Source organism: Chelonoidis abingdonii, chromosome 4 (assembly GCF_003597395.2).
Source record: "Chelonoidis abingdonii isolate Lonesome George chromosome 4, CheloAbing_2.0, whole genome shotgun sequence".
Lineage (NCBI taxonomy): Eukaryota > Metazoa > Chordata > Testudines > Testudinidae > Chelonoidis > Chelonoidis abingdonii.
Genome location: NC_133772.1, coordinates 64,821,874 through 64,840,824, shown reverse-complemented (window position 1 = coordinate 64,840,824; position 18,951 = coordinate 64,821,874). Strand labels below are relative to the sequence as shown.

Genomic DNA, 18,951 nt, shown 5'->3' with positions numbered 1-18,951 from the left:
CTTGTAACACTGAAAATACATGGCTCCTTAAGGTGATAGTGCACAAAGACTAAAGCTGACTTAGTCTTTTGGTAGTCACTGGAAGGGGAAGGAATCCTGATTCAGATTTTCCACTATTTGAAGTATGGAGTCAATTACTAATGCTTCAAAGGGAAAAAATCCAATTTCAGAAAAATTAGTGGCTTAGCCAAGTGCTTTATGTAAGCAGGTGTGAGATGTTAGGGACACCATTTATTCCTGGCACTAGCATTTTTATAAATACCTTAGTAAATGCATTGATAGTGTGCTAGCTTCTTAAAAACACTGATGTTTACTCTTTACAAATAGAATAATATTTTAGTGTATGATGAATGATATGCCTGGGGAAGGGCACCATGAGAAAAAGTTACACTTGAGGATACAGTGTCCAGGTTTGATACTGTTGTCCCTACTACTGTGAGTAAGAGCTGCATGACTGGGTCCTGCCTTTCCACAGCTGATGAAGACAATATTTATTTAACAATTAAAGTGTCTAAAAAGGAATTTTAGGGTTTCACCTACAGGCATTCCTGAATTAAATTAATTTGGTCTGTTTACCTGTGTGGTTCATTGATGACTCGTATATTCCTCTACATCCTCCTGAGGTTTCTGTGGTGGATGTGGTCTGTGTGAGGCTGTTAGTGGAAGAGCTTTTATTTCTAATTACTTACTTTATACTCCCAGCACAACAATCTCAGCACTTGCCCCTTCTAGGCTCTCTGCCTGGCATTTTGCCTTATTGCCAAAGTACTTGTAATTTATTTCTTGTTATTTTTATTATTAAAGCATTCTCATTCCTTTAAAAGCAAGTTTAAAGTGTCCCTGAAGATGGAATCTTCCATGCAAGAGGCCATTAAGTGCAAGCATGCTGGGTTTTGCTGCATAGTTCCTGTTGGAACTCAGCACTCAAGTTCCCAGCAAGGCAAAACAGCAAAAGTGGCAACAGTGGGCCACCTTTCTGGAAAGAATCAATAAGTGACTTTTTAAATTATTTTTCGTCTACTTTGATATTTTGGACCTGACTCAGGCTGTTTACATTGTAAGCTCCGGTATTTCCAACCACAGGCATTTAAAAAAGAAGTCACAAGATTGACCTAAAAATGGTAATATTTTTAAATATAGTAAACTTGGGGTTATTTTGGCTTTTTTAATATGTCTTCACTTTCTTGAGCCATTAGAGATTACATTTGGAATAAGAAATAGGTCTTAACTATATTTTTAAGCATGCTATATATTTATGGTGCCAAAAATGTTATGTAAGTAACAATAGTATTTTTTTAAGGGTATGTCTATACTTACCTCCAGAGCGATCGATCCAGCGGGGGTCGATTTATCACATCTAGTGAAGATGCGATAAATTGACCGCTGAGCGCTCTCCCGTCGACTCCGGTACTCCACTGGAGTGAGAAGCATACGCAGAGTCGACAGGGGAGCGTGAGCAGCCGACCTACCGCAGTGAAGACACCGTGGTAAGTAGCTCTAAGTACATCAACGTCAGCTATGAAAATAGCGTAGCTGAAGTTGCATAACTTAGACCAACTTAGCTCGACCACCCCCCCCTGCCCTAGTGTAGACCAGGCCTAAGAAAGGAACTGCAACGCTGGGCTGTTTAATTTATACTTTCCTATTAAGGAAATAATACCTTGTTTAAGAGTTTGTGTTCCCTGCACTCTTATGCAAATATTAATCCTTTTAAACAAAAAAGTCTTGTGTTCTAGTTGTAGGATGCAGAACAGCTGGAAAGATCAGTCCCTGACTTACAAAACCCTAGAATTTTATTATTGCAATCTCAATAAACTAAAAAAAGCAACATCAAGAAAAACATCAGAAGAGAATGTCCTTTCTTCTGACTCAGCACATCGTTTCTGCGCTTCCCTGATCTTACAGCCTAGCCTCCTTAGCAGCCCCAACCTAGCCAACATGTTTGGAGAGAGTAGTGTTTTTATTACAGCAACAATCGTATAAGACCTTGCTTGTTAAAAAGCACTCTATTGCTTGTTTGAAAGCACTCTATTCCATTCTCATATTGATCCTTTGGCTTCTGCATATACAACAGTATGATTCCCCAGCCAGGATTATCAAGAGGCTGCTTCTTCTACCATATAGCAAAAGGAATAAAAAGATGGAAGAGGATGCCAGTCAATAGAGAAAAGAAAGAAACAGATATATATACATGATGAATGGTTCAGCACTTCTGCTATAAACACAAACCCCTACATATTGGGCAGCACTAGTCAACCTCAGGAAACAAGAAGGAGGAGAGAGAATGTGCCATGGCTCCGTGTGGCTCCCGGAAGCAGCGACATGTCCCCCTCTGGCTCCTATGTGTAGGGGCAGCCAGGGGGCTCTACACGCTGCCCCTGTCCCAAGTTCTGCCCCCGCAGCTCCCATTGGCCAGGAACTGTACTGCTGCCTTACACCAATATCCTGCCTAATCCCCAGAGCAATCCACGAACCAGGAAAAGCTAGGAAAAGAAGCATCTTTCTCACCTATGGAGCCTGATCCAGTGGGTGTGCTCAGAGGCCATCTGTTGGATCGAATCTCATTCAGAATCCGGCTGGAGGAGGAGGTGGGAGTGCTATTACCTACCTTATAATTTTTAGCCCAATGGTTAGAGAACTCACCTGGGATGTGATGAAGGCGATGGGATATTCTGGTATGAGGCTTCTTCAGTCTCTCCTTCAGAAGCTGTTCCACTGTGGATAAATAATAAAAGAGTCAATGGTACAGGGGAACTGGCCCCAGGGTCTCCTAGCTCCTGGATAAGTGCTCTAACCATCAGGCTATAGAGTCATTCTCTCTCTTGCTCTCTCTGACCCAATGACTACTAATATATTTAAATGCTCTAAGCACTGAGCTAAAAGATATTAGGTGGGTATCTCTTCCTCCAACCATTTTGTGTGGAGTGAAGCAGGGCCCTAACTCGTTCTCACAAGAAACAACTTAAGCACCTTAGCCACCTGACTCCAGGAGAGGGTTCCTGGCTGTGAATCACAAGCAGAGATAGGGACGTCCCTGCAGCCTGGATTTAGGCGTCTGTTTCCATGAAATGGATGGGGCTTAGATATGCCTCTCTCCTTCACATCTTCCATTGGCTAGTGTGCTGGCTTTTGTGGATCACATTCTTAGACACCTGTCTCTCCTGATACATTGTATAGGGAACCCAGGGAGTACAGGAAGCCACCTAACTCAGACTTTGTGGATTTTATTGATGTTCCTGTGATTTTTGAGGCACCTAAATCCCTTTGTGGATCCAGGCCCATATACAGAGCAGGAGCAAGGCCGGCTCCAGGCACCAGCGCAGCAAGCAGGTGCTTGGGGCTGCACATCCGGGTCTTCGGCGGCGGATCCCTCAGTCCCTCTCAGAGGGAAGGACCTGCCACCAAATTGCCAAAGAAGCGGTGGCGGTAAAGCTGCCACCGAAGTGTGATCATGCCTTTTTTTTTTTTCTGCTGCTTGGGGCGACAGAAACGCTGGAGCCGGCCCTGAGCAAGAGTTAATACTTTGTTTAAGCCCAGCCCCTGAGGGAACCTGCTGCAATAAAAGGCTACCATCATAGGCCTGCCACTCCCAGAAAACCATCTTCTGAGCCTCAAACTCCATTGAATTGCAGCTGATGGCATCAAAAGTTAGAAATACGTGCGCTGAAGCTAAGACTCTTCCATTCCATGTCCCCATGCTATTTTCTCCCACTTCCCCTCCATCAGCACAACTGAATGGAACCCTCACATCTTAAACTGGGAGCAGATCAAACCTGTTTTCCTTCACCGATTCTCCTTGCAGGGAGAATAGGACTAAAGCCAAAGAAAAAGAGTGGTGCTTTCACAGTTTAATGGCCTGATTTTCATCCTAGTCTTAATGGGACCTCCCTGCTTTTTACTCACAAAATTAGGATTGCAGGCACAGTTTTGTAACTGCAATGTTTTGTTCCCAAAGTAGACATCATTCAGGTGTCTCCTTTTTTGTGCCAAAATCAGTTCAGGTTTGGAAAATTTGGCTTTAGAAGACAAGCATCATTGCACCAATTTCAACATGGAGATGGGGTGAATATCACCCCTGTATTTAGGGCCAGCACAAGGCCTATGTGCACAACTAATGTCCCACTCAAGCCCTATGATGGGTAGGTGCTATGCAGCTCTCTGCTCAGAATTTTATCCACAGAGAAATCACCATCTGTGGTTTCATATGAATGAAGTACACACTCAGGCATTGGATTTTGTTTGAAAGGTTACAGAAATCCAGTGCTGTTTGTTGTTGTACAGTAATCTCTTGGCAGAGATGTGCAATTCTCTTACTGCAGTACAGTGACTTGGCAAAATTGTACAGGCTAAAAATAGAAACATTCTTAGGAAAGGAATAAAATTTGTGACAGCAGGTTTCTAATGCTCATGCTTGCTTCAGGGAAACAGTTTGTTTTGCATAAATAAGAGTAAGATTAACTTCTTCATGGCATTTCAACATTACTATTCAGAAAAAGGCACTTTAGATGATTAAAGATATGTGCATCCTCTGTCTTAGCTTCATGCAAAACAAATCCAGATACTACAGATTTAGTGTTTTGCTGATCTCTAGCTCACACTAGGGAATCTGCCAAATGAAGTCTTGAGAAAAATATGCTGTTAAGAAAATGGTCATACTTCTGAGGTCACGTCCTTAAACTGTAAGCAGTTTGTTCAGTTCAGAGTTAATAGAGTGGTGTCTTGAGATAATCCTCAAAGTTACCCTTTGAAACAGATTTGTAAATATTACATCCATAAAAAGCTTTCTTATTAATAGAGCTTTCCTTATCACTCATGCTAAATGAAAGGGATAGACATGAACAGAAAAGTTTGGATATGTGTCTGATTCAAACCCTCCCAAAATCTGGACGTGTTTGTATCTGGAGTTTTGTTTCAGGCCTAGTTTTTTTCCCATTTGATCTCCCCTGCCTGTTGATTCCCATTATCTCTACTATTGATTATCTAATGGCTATTGTGAAATGCTGTGGTCTATATAAACAGTGCTTTTTAATCTCTGGATTCAGTCCAACTCTGAGAAGTGTTAGCCTCAGCTGTCTTGGAAGTTAGACATTTATTTCTAATACTGCTTTGTCTAGGTGACTTTTCAGCAGGTGGCCATCTGGTTAGCTGTTTTAATTTTTCAAACCAAGCTGTCTTATGATGCAGGGAGATGCTGAGTATCCTTAGCATTCACTGAAGGCAAAGCTAGATGAAGCCCTAAGATTGAAATTTGGGGGGCAGCTGTAGTAAATGTTAATCAAATATTCAGTCAGGCTGGATATATTTAAGAAATCTTTTTGTGATTTATATTCATCACAGCCTTACTGTATTCATTACAGGTTTGCAGTGGTCTAGCACATGTGAAAAGAGAAATTTAAACAATAATTCATATTTCAATAAGGGGTAATCCATAAAGTTACTGATTACATTACCTTTTTCACTTTGAAATCCCACTTAATAAGCTCATTTGCATTAATGTATTTATTTTAAGTGCAAAACATAAACTCAGTATCTTGTGCATAGCTATATATAATTTTTATTCACAGGGGAATGGAAAAATTTACATGTAAAACATTCAAATCAGAATAATTTCCACAGGAAACCATTTTTTCTGTGTATTGTGCTTGGCTGTTAAAAAGCCACATGACTGAATCCTAGCCATAAAGCTTTCTGTTAACAGAAGCCTAAATTAAATTGTATGTTCAGCAATTTCCTTTATATTTCTATTCAATACCTCTGACAGATAGTGTTTATTTTTCTGAGTGATCTCACTAATATTTTATTTTTATACACACATTTACTGATTTTATTGATCAAAAAGAGCTGAGTTGGTTTTTTAAAAAGTTCTGACTAGACCTGTTTATTTGGGACTAGAGAGGTGGTTTTCATCCCTTTTTCATTTGTGGAGCCCTGAAAAAGTCAAATGGAGGGGAGGACCTCTTTGGAAATCTTAGACATAGTCTGTAGACCCGCAGGGGTCAACGTACCACAGATTGAAAACCACAGGACTAGAGCCTGCTCTTTACCACCCCATGGGGAGCACCCCAAACTTTGTGCCTCTGGGAGCTCTCATATGGGGAATATTTTATGACACCATTTTTTGGGGTACAGAATCTCCCTGTCTCCAAGGGCTAGGCTGGTGCCTGGAGGGGCTGAACCATAGTTTCACCCACTGCCTGCCCAGTTTTTGCTCTTTCCTCTAGGGAAGAGCCACTGATGTGAAACTCCTGAATACCCCTAAACATTGTGATCTATGTTCTGGGTAGCCTTAATATCGGTTTTGGAAGGAGTGGGGCAAGAGGAGGTCATTGTTCTGTTCCACAGTACATGACTCTGGTACAGCTAAACACAGTCTGGCTTTCTCTGCATTATCACTTGGAGATTACTATTAAATGTAACATTTTATTGCTTTTTAAAGTAGAAAAAGTAAATACATTTCCAAAATGTAGGTCTTAGACTTCCATACCTTTCACACTCAAAATTCAGATTGCCTCAGTGGAAGTTTCAGGAGCACAATATATAGAGGACTGACCTTTTGTCTTTATGGGTCTGATCCTGCCAAGTGCTGAGCACATTCAGCAAAGTACTGAACACCCTGCTGGGAACTGGAGATGCTCAGCACTTCATAACACTAAGCCCCTAAATTCCTAACTGAGGGCCACATTCTACACTGACTTATGCCCTGTGCTACTTCAGTGAAGTTAATGGGGTTGCATGAGGCCTAGATTAACCCAGAATTTTGTCACATATTTCTTTTTTTATATATATATATAAGAATGTTCGTAATTTTTCTTAGGGCCCAAAATTACACAGATGGGCTTCAGTCGGGACAGGAGTGGATGCTCTACCACACAACAGACTTTTCCATCATGACAATCTGTTGCTCAAGAGTAGCTTTTTAAAATTTATCTTAAGGGTTAATGTGCTGTAAAGTTTAAAAAGTAATTTTACTCTATTGCCCTTTTTTATTTACTGATTATTGTTACTAGCAAACATCATAGTTATCAAGAGATGGATTTACCTTTATAATATGTGTTTATCTTTCTTAGATAACTTATGTATGATATTAAACCTGCATTAGTCCCCCTGTTCCCATTGGACTTTGGGCCTAATTTTGGTAATCTTATCAAATATGTTTTCATATCTAAATCTACGTTAATCAGTAAGTTCATACTGGATCACTTTAATGTGTATAGGGAATACATGATGGTGTGATTTGAAATGAAAGTTGTATTAGCATAGACGTGGGATGGATACACCTTGGTCATGAGAAGCAAAGCTGGCAGTGAGTTTTGTAGGTCATTCCATGAGTGCTGATTTTAGTTTATCCCACCCTCACACTATCTTGTATTGTGCATATGCTGCATGTGCTCCAGAAAACATCTCTTAAAAACACTTGAGAGTTTTTAAGTTGTGTTTTTTTAACCTCTGCCATAGGGGTGGTGTAAAGCTAGTGTAATTGTGTAAATTAGTTTTACTATTCCTCTGTGCTTCTGAAATGGCACAAAGGGTCTACAATAGAGGCAATAGTATGGGCCCCCATTTATAGTCCTGCAGGATTATGAGATACTGAATTTTTAAATTGTGACATTTTTATGTCTAGAAAAAATATTGCCCATCCTAAGCCTCCGACAGGGAACATTTTGGGGAAATTCCATACTTGGCAAGAGAAGGAAAATGTTCCCTGGCAAGTTGACATTTTTTAAAAAATAAAAAAATGTTTGATGGTTTATTTGAAACTTTGGAGAAGTACAAAATGCCAGAATAAGTTAGAGAAGATGAATTAGTGGACAGAGGACTGGTGAGGTGATCAATGGAGCATAATAATTTCATTTATCTTATGGTTATACAGTTTATTTCATGGAGTATTTTATATAAAATATATGCATGTGTCACTTAGGACTGGACTCTCCAGTCCTCTGTATACCTGCACCTCCTGAGCAGCACAAAGGATGAAGAGACTGTCCTTAACTTTCCCACTGATGATTCTGCCAATAAGTTTGAATCCCCAATGGGCATAGAACCAGCACAGTTGGCTCCTAATTCTCCTCTTCCCCACAGGAGAGTGAGGAGTTGTTGCTGGCTGATGCAAAATTAAAGCAGACCGCAGCTTGCTGTAAATTGTATGTAGGGCTGAGACTCGAGGACTGACAGCCTCCTATGTGCTCTATTTAGCTGAGTACCTGCTCCATAACATGGCATTGTTTTTAGAAAAGTCACCTGAATGTAATGGCCATCATGCTATATAACCTTTTCAGATGCATTGTTTTGTGTTGATTTGATCATCAACTCAGTGAACTACAATTCTGTGTGTGTGTGCTTATGCTCGTATGGGAGACAGAGAAAATATAAAGGTCAAAATGATTCCAGCTCAATACATAGAAGTCATAGAAGGAAGATCTATTTTGTCTCAATAGGAAATTAGTTTCTAGGAACATAGGACTTGCCATACTGGGTCGGGCTGGTAGTCCATCTGGCACAACACTAGATGTTTCAGAGGAAAGTACAGGGCTACTGTGATCAGTAGAAATACTGATCTATTTAGCATATATTACCATAAGACATGGGATCCCCATTTGACACACAGTCAAATGCAAAAGGAGTATCCTGTATTTCCTTGTGTTCTATGGCATTCTTGCTTTACAACGTGCCTTCATACAGAAATAGTTATAGTCTAAAGGAAATGTGGTTGAAAATTAATTTTTTGATATATGGCCCAAAAATATTCTGTAGAACTATCTATTCAGTTAAAAAATATATATATATCTAATTGTAGGCCTTCCCTTGAAAGCACTAAGAGTTTTGCCAGTGATTTCTAAAGGAAGCAAGATTGGTATTGCTTATTTAATTTAAATGATAAATCCAGCATGTAGTGCAATTAGCGACTGTCACCAGGGCCACTCCTCGCCTTTGCTCCAAAGCATGCATTGCTGTGCTCAGTCTTTTGCAAGGAGGTTTATTTGCTCAACAGGTTAACAAACAAACCAAAAAACAATCTTAACTCATTCCTTAGCCTCAGGCCACCCCTCCCAGGAGTCTAGTTCTCCTGCTTCTGGCAGTTTACCCGTCTGTCAGTTGCTCCCTTCTTAGGGCAACAGCCCCCAGGGCTGCTTCCCTGAGCCTCTTACTCCAGGGACCCACCACTCCAGTTTGGTTGTCACAATCCATCTCTCCCAATTGCTCACTAACAGTGCATTTATAGGACCAGGTGTAGCCCAGCTCTCTTAAATTGGCTGGATTGGGATCACCTACTCTGGTCTGGGGAGCTAGTCCTAGGGTATGTCTATACTACCTGCTGGATCGGCGGGCAGAGATGGATCCACAAGCGCTATCCCATCGACTCCTGTACTCCACTGCCGCGAGAGGCGCAGGCAGAGTCGACGGGGGAGTGGCAGCAGTCGACTCAGCGCAGTGAAGACACCGCAGTGAATAGGTCTGAGTATGTCGACTTCAGCTATGTTATTCACATATCTGAAGTTGTGTAACTTAGATCAATCGCCCCACCACCACCCCCAAGCCTTAGTCAATATACAGGGACCAGCTACTTTGAAAGAGATTGGTGATTAAAAGGCAACAAGTAGAATTTTGGAAAAATTACCCTTTGGCATCCAACTTTGCTTGTATTTAGGCAATGACAAAACTCGTATTGGCTTTGTTGGATACAAGATCAGACCCTATACACAGGTATACAGGGAGGGTTAAAATTTTTGACAGATGAAGTAAAAATTGCCTCAGCTTCATTTTTTTTAGTAAAGTCTATTTATCCTCAGGAAAGAAGGCGAGAATTTGAGAAGAATCTACAAAAGGCTGGTCTGGAACTAGAAACAGAAGACAAAAAGGTAAAAAAACCCAGTGTTCTCATCATACAAAGCAAAATAGGACCAAATAACTGAATTTTCAGGTTGCTAGATAATACATTTGTTAGTCTATTCCAATAAGATTTTATCCACCGTTGTATCAGTGGTTCTAGGAGATTTCAGTATCTCAAACCATGTGAGTAACTGAAGTTAAACAGGCTAATATAGGATCAAGAAAAATTGCTAAGTATTCTAAGCACTGTGAGAAGAAAACTGTTGTGTTTCAGGAGGACGTAATTGTGTTTTACTCAGTAATGAAAAGGAAATGGTCCCAAAATAACTGACTCATGAGTTCATTTACACAGGGAGATCAGTGTAAAAAGGAACTTCTGCTTGGGCCAGATTCTTCCTCCAGCACCTCCGCACAGCATACCAGTAACATCTGTTGAAGTCAATGGGAATTACTCATATCCTGTGGGGTATTAGGATCAGGATGGGGAGAGGTCTGAGATGGCAGTTGTGTCCATTTGTTTAGTGTTACTTTTCTGCCTCATCTGATTGGGATAGCGGGGGAAGTGCTTCTCTGATCAGCGTTATCCTTACTCTACTTGAGAATAAGTGAAGCAGAATAACTTCTGACAAAACCAATGGATTCCATGAGACCGGAGATGGGGCTCCAGTAAGCCAGGGGTTAAATATTACTGGGTTAGAGTCAGACCCTAACATATACTATGTGCAGAGAAATTCTTAGGGATGTATGTTGGGGGAATCATTCCTTAGCCACTGCTGCAAGTAACAGGATCGCATGCTTCCATGACTACTGATTTACAGGGTGTTTTGCAGGGAAATCTGCATACTTGTGGATTCCATGGTCTATACACCAGCAGTTTCAGTACATCAATCCTAAAACTGCCCTCTCTGCCTGGGAGATGGCACAGCACCATTGCATGCAGGAGTTTTGACTGCTGTGTTGGTTTTCTATACCCTGCATAGCCTGCTCTGTAAAACCACACCATTTCCAATGCATTCAGTGTCTTCTGTGGCCTTTAAGTAGGCTGGAGAATTTGACCTTTAATATACAAGTTTGATGCAGTTTGAAATTTCCTCATAAGTCTCTGATCAGTGCAAAGAGTACAGATACCCACTACCATTAATCATACAAGCTTTCTGGCGGAGGGAAATTTTTCTTCCTGTTTTTTCAGAATCAATGTAAGCCTTTAAGATAATAAAAGAACAAAGAAAGAAAAATTTTGGATACTATCTGGCTTGATTTTAATTAACCCCCCCACACACCTCAGTTTGACCTCAGGCTTAACTCTTCTTGTGCAGGAATCTGAAGATGGCAAAACTTATTTTGTGAAGATCCATGCCCCATGGGAGGTTCTGATCACATATGCTGAAGTGCTGAACATTAAAGCACCCATCAAGGAAAATGATATTCCCCCTACTGTAGAGAACCCATTGGACTGTATGCTTGAGCCGTTTAGGCTACCGGAGAGGGTGATGCACCCTGAACCAGACTACTTCACAGCACCCTTCAGCAAAAGCAGGCAGGAACTCTACCTCATTGATAATGAAAGCACCTTCTTCTCACCATCCAGGAGAAACAGAATAGTACGTATCTCAAACCATCTGTTTACAGGTGCAGGCAGAATGTAATATAGGCCTGTGGGTGGGTGGGTGACTGGGGATATCTGAGACAGCCATTTGAGTTCTGAATCTACAGAAGGTTGATTACTTTGCTGCAGTAAGGTACAGTATCTCTGGATGTTGTGTGATGAAATCTGATGTCTGTGTATCTTTCTAAGTACAGATGGCTTTTGAGACACCAGTTCTCATCTAGGGTGGGACAGCTGGGGCATCCTTGTTCCAGCTGGAGCCTTGAGGATCCTCTAATTTCCCCTATATTGCAGTTACTGCAATGCATTACCTTTGAGGGAGATTGGACAGTCCCATCAGCAGTGCTCCTTCATCCATCAGTGGAGTGTGGTATTAAACCATACTATAAAAGAAGAGGATTAAACTCTCTGTGTTTGCATTTTAGGTGTACTATATTCTAACACGATGCCCCTATGGAACAGAAGAAGGGAAGAAAAAGTTTGGGATTAAAAGATTGTTAAGTAATGGCACCTACACAGCTGCTTACCCTCTCCATGATGTAAGTATTTTAGCTTTACATTCCCAAAGATATAACATGGTCCAGCTTTCCTCCCTCATTTGCTTTACCTGCTGTGACATTACTGTTTCCAGTCGAAATATATTTGGTCCCCAACCCCTTCAGCTTTTATTAGGCCCTCTGATCTCCTGCCCTGTAATGCACAAGGAATATCTGCCTGCTCTGTTATGCTGTTTTTGTATGCATTACAGTGCTTTTCTGTATACTCAACTGTATTGGCTTTACCTAAGTGTTTCAGTCACAGAGTTCAGTATTGTGATTCACACTGCAATGTATTTTATAAATGTTTTTATTTTACATTATGAGATAAATTATTATAGGAGCATATTACAAAGACAGATGAAAACAAGGAAATGAATAACATTTTTAGCTGAACCCTGTGGGTCATATCTATATGTGGTATAAAATGCCACTGAAGTAGTTACCTCAGGGATAAATTTGGCCCCAAAGTTTTGTGTGGTCATTTCTCCACATCAGGATGCCCTCTAGTGGCATACTTTCAGTATTGTAAAGTCTGGTAGCTTTTTCTGTTTTTTGCTTTAGGGCAGTGGTTCTCAACCTATTTACCATTGTGGGCCGCATATGCAGCTTTCTGTGTGTTATGTGGGCCGCACCCACACAATATATATGCTACTTGTATGACCCTGTGGATGTCACATGGGCTGCAGTTGTGTATGCGGGCCGATCCGGCGCATAGTGTAGTCATACCTTTAGAGTAAACAGGAGGGAGCTGTGCTACTGAATACCAGTGTATTACACTGAAAGTTTACCTCCTAGTAGTATTTTTAATTTATTGTTTTTGTGAGACTCTAATTTAATTCCTCATTTGTTTTTTAATAATTGTTTGAGGATAATTATGGTGCCTAGTGGCATTTTAAATCACTGGTTTATTTTTTAATTTCCTTGTTTGTTTTTGACAATCCTTTGATAAGTTTCTGTCGCAAGACAAATCAGAAAAAGACTCTGAAAACCAGAAACTTCTATTGAAAGGAATGATGCCAGCTGTTTGGGTGAATGGGAATTCTGGTGGTTTTCAGATTTTAAGTGTGGGAGGGTGAGCCCAGTGCCATTTTTATGCTTGGCAAGCGGCGATTACATTGTGGGCAACATCAGAAACAAATAATAATAAATAACAGCAGTGGTGCCAAAATACAATTTTGATGTCTTTCTGCGCAATACCAGTATTAGCAACCTCAAGAGATATATTTGAATCATGATATTGACTTAAAAATCATGAGCTATTTAAAATATAATATTTGGGGTTCTTTTTAACTTACTTTCTGATTTTTGAACCTGTAGGGTGCCCTTGGGTCATATTTTCATGCTTTTTCTGAACAAAGAATGAGGCCTTCTTAAAAAAAACACAGAAGCAGAAATTCTCAATAAGGGAATGTCTAGAGCTGGAGGTATGATTCTCAGCTCAAGGAGACATTGCCACTGGCTGTGACTGAGCTAGAGCACTAAAAATAGAGTATAGCTGTGGAGATGTGAACCCCAAGAGGGGCTAGCTGCCCCAAGTGTGTACCTAGGGTCTTGGATGGGATTGTACTCAGGGCGGCTAGCTGCTCCCACTGTTTTAACCATGTAGCTACATTCTATTTTTAGTGAACTGGCTCAATTACAACTAGTGCAGGTATGTCTCCTTGAGCTGGGAATTACACATCCAACTTAGAATGTAGACATACCTATATTCATGTGACTCCAGGAGCTGGGGGTTTAAGAAATGCAATAAAAACATTGACAGCATTCCAGTCCTTCCATCCTATTCATTTCATAGGAAGCTGAAATGATCAGAAAACTCTTCTTATTCTTGGTATTCTGTCATACAATAGGAAAATCTATGAAAGTACAGCCTACCATTGAAATGAATTAGTGTGACAGTGTTGTTTTATTGGATGTTTGCACTATAGCCTCAGAAGCTGCAGTGATAAACACAATATAACAATCTCTGTAGAAACAGAAAATGGCTTTATGTTGTGTTACGTGTATATCTTTCCATCTCTCAGTGGAAGGCCCTTTATTACGGAATTTATCACAAGAGTCTGATTCTGACCTACGAGGGATTTGGACTTGAGTCTGTTTCATGAGGTGGGGATTGTTTGGGGCTCATCTACATCAGGAAGATTTGCACTGATGTAGCTTCATCGCTGCAACCTCCTAATGTAGACAGGCTACACCAATGTAAAACTTGACTTGACTGCAACTTACTCCAGTAACTTACTAGAAGAAGTCAAAGAAGTGCAAGGTCCATTTTCCAAGAGTGCAGCATCCCTACATTAAGAGTTTACTCTAAATAGCTATATCAGTGCAATTTTCCTTAATGTCTAATGTATGCAGGTCTTTCATGTTGACAAATGGGTACATATATTTTAAAATATTGTGTGTTGAAAGGGCTATTCTAGGGTTGAGTTATGATGTTGAGCACCAAGTAATTTTAGCTGGCCCTAATACTCACCCAGGATGTGTTGCTGTTAAGATTTGTATATTTTAGTGTAATGTGTTAGTCTACTGATGATTTTCTTTGTCTCTCCTCTGATCTGTGCACATTCACACAGTGCCAATACTGGAAGAAGTCAAATGATCCAAACTGTGACAATGAGAGATACACATTATACATGGAATGGGCCAGGTTTTTACGGTTTTACAAGGAGCAGCCTTTGGATCTCATTAGGTAAGATATGGGCTGTGAAGTGTTCATGGCACTTGGCCACATTTCATTGGTTTTCACTGCATTCATTTGTGATTTGTTCCTCCTGGGGATTTTTTATTCATTTCTAATGTTTGAGGAAAAACAGGTGCCTAAACAGGCACATGTGCTGAGAGTATACAGTGTATGTTTTATTAGAGACAGGCAAAACTCTACCTCAGATCCAAAGCCCAATGTAGAAGGGACAGTTTTCCAGATCTGCTTCAGATGCAGAAAAAAATTTTGAGGCGTATCAGGTATTTTGTAAAATCAGTTGATCTCTTTCACTGCTTAAAGTAGAAATGTTTCAAGAACAGTCAATGAGATTTTGGCACATTGAATCTGAGCCTGAAACTTAACTGTAATTAAGCCTAAAACCCAGCATAAACCTGCCTGAGATTCAGTCAGTGTCCCCTTAGTCCATTAGTACCTTTAGTAACACACCTTGTTGCCTTTGTTATGATAAATATCCAGTTCTTTTAAAATGATCCTTCTGGAGCCGTTGTGAATCATTAAATTTTATACTCTGCTCTCCCCTTTTGGTGCATAACACAGGTAAATCTGTATTTTCATTGAGAGTGGGGGAAAGAGTTCCTTAAGCAAGGTATTCCTTGAAGAGAAAGCAAGGGGTAGCTTCATCTGTTCCCTAAATAAGGTCCATCTGTTGTGTTTGTTCAACACATGTAGCTTTCTTTTTTGGGCTAAATTCAGATCTCATTTATACAGCATAAATCATTGGATTTACTATTTGATGGGGTCAAACGTTGGCTCATTATCTTTACTTTTGCTTGGATCTTGCTAGTTTTGCCTTCTGAGATTTGCAGTTTTTGTTGCCTACCCAATTGTATTCTTTGTGTGCAGGAAGTACTATGGAGAGAAGATTGGAATCTATTTTGCCTGGCTGGGTTTCTACACAGAGATGCTGTTCTTTGCAGCACTGGTTGGCTTAATCTGTTTTCTGTATGGTTTGTTTACAATGGATGAAAATATGAGCAGGTGAGTGTAACTGCCAAAATTACATTGAAAGAGATATCTTTACCTTGTTTGTTAAAAAGCAGGATTATAGTTTTAAAATGTCTAGCTGTATACTATCAGAGGGGTAGCTGTGTTAGTCTGGATCTGTAAAAGCGGCGAAGAGTCCTGTGGCACCTTATAGACTAACAGATGTGTTGGAGCATAATCTTGCATCTGACGAAGTGGGTATTCACCCACGAAAGCTTATGCTCCAATACATCTGTTAGTCTATAAGGTGCCACAGGACTCTTTGTTGCTAGCTGTATACTGTGTTTTTAGAGCATCACATTTTCATAACTGCTTATGTTCAGTATGTTTTGTATATGTAGAAGTCCTAATTTGTATTAACATCTACCAAAAATAAAATTACAAGTAGGAATGATCCTGAAAATACAAAGTCAACTAAAGAATGTAGTTTTGCTCATTATAGAAAAGCAGCAAACATAAAATGTTATTAAGCAAAGGGGGAAACTCTGCTCTGTTACACCCAGACAACCTCCAGTGGCTTAATTGGGGTTGCACAAATAGAACACAACTGTCCACTGCACAGTAAAACCTAACATTTAGTTGGAAGTTGAAAATTTTGTTTTAATTTGGCAAAGGATTTTCACTCTGCTCGTATCCAGGCAACGCTGTGGCTGGTAGGGTCCTTAGGATACTACCATTTCTGCCCGTTTAAGCTTCTCTCCCATTAAGATTGTGTAGGTATCACCTGTTCGTTTGTTGCCTTAGATCCTCCAGTTTTGATCCATCTTGTAGAGAAAGCTATTTGCCTCCTTCAGAGGGCCAACAATAGTGAATAATTACCAAAAATGTCCAGGAGCGATCCAGAGAACATCTCCCATCAGAGATGAGCCAGGCTTCACATGTAATGGACATTCAAAGTTTGTTTTGGTCTCTGACGTGTGTAGCTAAAAAGTGCATTCAGGAACTGGTACCTCTGTGCCCTGTTCTGCTGAATTATGCCAGTATGAGACTTGTGTTATATTCATAATATCCTATATTCTTCCTGAAAGATCCCTATGCACATTCAGACTTAAGTGGTCATTAAAAAGTATACACACAGGTCACTTCACCTGGTCCTGCAATACGGTTTCTTATGATTAAAAACTGGAAGCTGGTTAACATCATACAGCAACGCTACACAAAAATATTGTCATAAGGTATATTTCCCAAATCTGAACCTTAGCGTCCAAAATTTGGGTACCTGCATGAAACCTCTAAGCTTAATTATCAGCTTAGATCTGATAGCCTGCCACCACCCAAAAATATAGTGTTTTGGGGCACTCTGACCTCCCCAACCTTCCCTGGGGACCCCAAGAACCCAAATCCCTTGGATTCTTAAAACAAGGAGAAATAAACCATTCCCCCACCCCCCCCCCCCCAGACTTTCCCTGAGAGAGACAGTATTCCTGGCACAGAGAGAAATAAGCCTCTCTCTCCCTCTTCCCTCCTCCCCCACCAGTCCTGGTGTTTATACCCAATCTCCTGGGATAAAACAAGGGAAACAAGAAAAGATCAATCAAGTTCTCTAAAAGAAATCTTTTAATAAAAGAAAGGAAAAAAGTAAAGAATTATCTCTGTAACTTTAAGATGTAAATATTACAGGGTTCTATGGTTTACAGACAAAGGAAGAAACCCTTCCTCCAGTACCAATACAAATCAAAATATTCCCAGCAACTACACATATAAAAGTTAACCGGCCAGATCCACATGTGCAAATAGAGTAAAACAACCAATTAAAAAGCGTAAATCGCCTGTTCTACTTACTATTTGAACAGAACTTTAGAGAGCCTGTAGTAATGTCTGGTCCCTCTCATACCCCCGAGAAAAGACACACACACAGAACAAAGGACCCACACCCAAAACTTCCCTCCACACAGGGTTAAAAGTATCTTGTCTCCTGATTGGTCCTCTGGTCAGGTGTTTAGTTCCCTGTTTGTTAACCCTTTACAGGTGAAAGAGACATTAACCCTTAGCTCTCTGTTTATGACAAATATATAACAGGAAATAAAAAGAAGCAAGTTGAAAAAAAAAAGTGCTATGAGCTCTTTAGTGACCAGATTAGACAGAACCTTTGTTTATATCTCATCTGAAAGACTGTATATCCAGCACGGTACCTCCCAAACAGAATGCTGAAGTACTGATTCAGTACTGGCACAGAGGGAAGCATAGCACCAAGTGAATCACCAACTCCATTTCCAGGAGCAACTGGTTTTTTTCCTGGAGGTTTCTCTGACCCTGCTACAGTTGTATCATTGTATGTAACCTTGACACATCATCAGCAAAACTAAAAACCCTTAAGTTTGAACGAGTGAAGCTTTGATCTTTTTCCAAAAGAAATGTCATATTGAGCTTCTGAAGAAAATGTAAAACCATCTTTTTCTCCTCAGCACAGAAATCTGTGCCCCTGTGATTGGAGGAGAGATCATCATGTGTCCTCTTTGTGATGAGAATTGTGAGTACTGGAAGCTAAACACCACATGTGAATCCTCAAAGGTCTGTATCCAACTCTGCAATTATTTGTCATGTTCTGCTTTATTTAAAACTGTTCTGTCACTGAATTGTCCTGTCCCTGTGTGTTTCTGTTACAGTACTCCCATTTGTTTGATAACGTGGCAACACTTTTTTTTGCAATTTTCATGGGCATATGGGGTGAGTATATTTGATAACAAAGTTTAAATAAAGCAATGGGGAGATCTTGACTAAACCTTTCAGGAATGTTGGGAAAGCCATTTTGTTTTGCCTTAAATCTAAAAATATTTACCCCATCAAAGAATAAAAATAATTTAAAGTTGTGGAGGAATTGCTCTTTACAGAAAACATAACCTAGTACCTTAAACAACCTACACGCCTGGTGCAGTGCAATTAAAGACTGTGTTTTTGCAGAATTGTTTATCTGCAGGTCACTCCTAATGTTACAATTATTATTTTATTTTAATAACCTAATTTGTAGTGAGCACATTGCTAGTTTCTTCCCTACATGACAATAGGTTTTATACAGTTGAAGGCAATTCAGACTGTGTTCTCTCTTTTCTCCTGATCCTTGCAATAAAGTTTCTGTTTCTGACCCTATGAAGCAAATTTCTTCTACTTCTGATTGATGGCTGCCACAAGCAGAAAGTAGTACATAGGTGCATAGAGTGCATTATTATAGGTAGCCTTAGGACCAGAACCCTTACATTGTCCCACTTTTGCACCAGGGAAATCAGACGAGTATATTTTGAAGATGCAGAAGGCAGATGTATTTAACTGAGTTG

The 18,951-nt window shown here is 40.2% G+C and overlaps 1 protein-coding gene and 1 long non-coding RNA gene across 7 annotated transcripts in view; both read left to right on the top strand.

The window, feature by feature from the left end:
- The window catches only part of LOC142046759 (uncharacterized), a 347,351-nt gene that overhangs the window by 125,196 nt on the left and 203,204 nt on the right, over window positions 1-18,951 (top strand). The gene's annotated exons all lie outside the window — the stretch shown is intronic.
- ANO5 (anoctamin 5) overlaps window positions 1-18,951 on the top strand; it is a 107,550-nt gene that overhangs the window by 58,772 nt on the left and 29,827 nt on the right. For 5 of the 6 annotated variants that reach the window (XM_032775268.2, XM_032775262.2, XM_032775264.2 and 2 more), the window contains 7 exons: window positions 9,789-9,857; window positions 11,145-11,429; window positions 11,860-11,973; window positions 14,547-14,662; window positions 15,539-15,673; window positions 18,085-18,190; window positions 18,286-18,346. In XM_032775268.2, the coding sequence (XP_032631159.1) occupies window positions 9,789-9,857; window positions 11,145-11,429; window positions 11,860-11,973; window positions 14,547-14,662; window positions 15,539-15,673; window positions 18,085-18,190; window positions 18,286-18,346 (886 nt within the window). The remainder of the gene's footprint in view (window positions 1-9,788; window positions 9,858-11,144; window positions 11,430-11,859; window positions 11,974-14,546; window positions 14,663-15,538; window positions 15,674-18,084; window positions 18,191-18,285; window positions 18,347-18,951) is intronic. The other variant, XM_032775266.2, reaches the window with a different exon arrangement.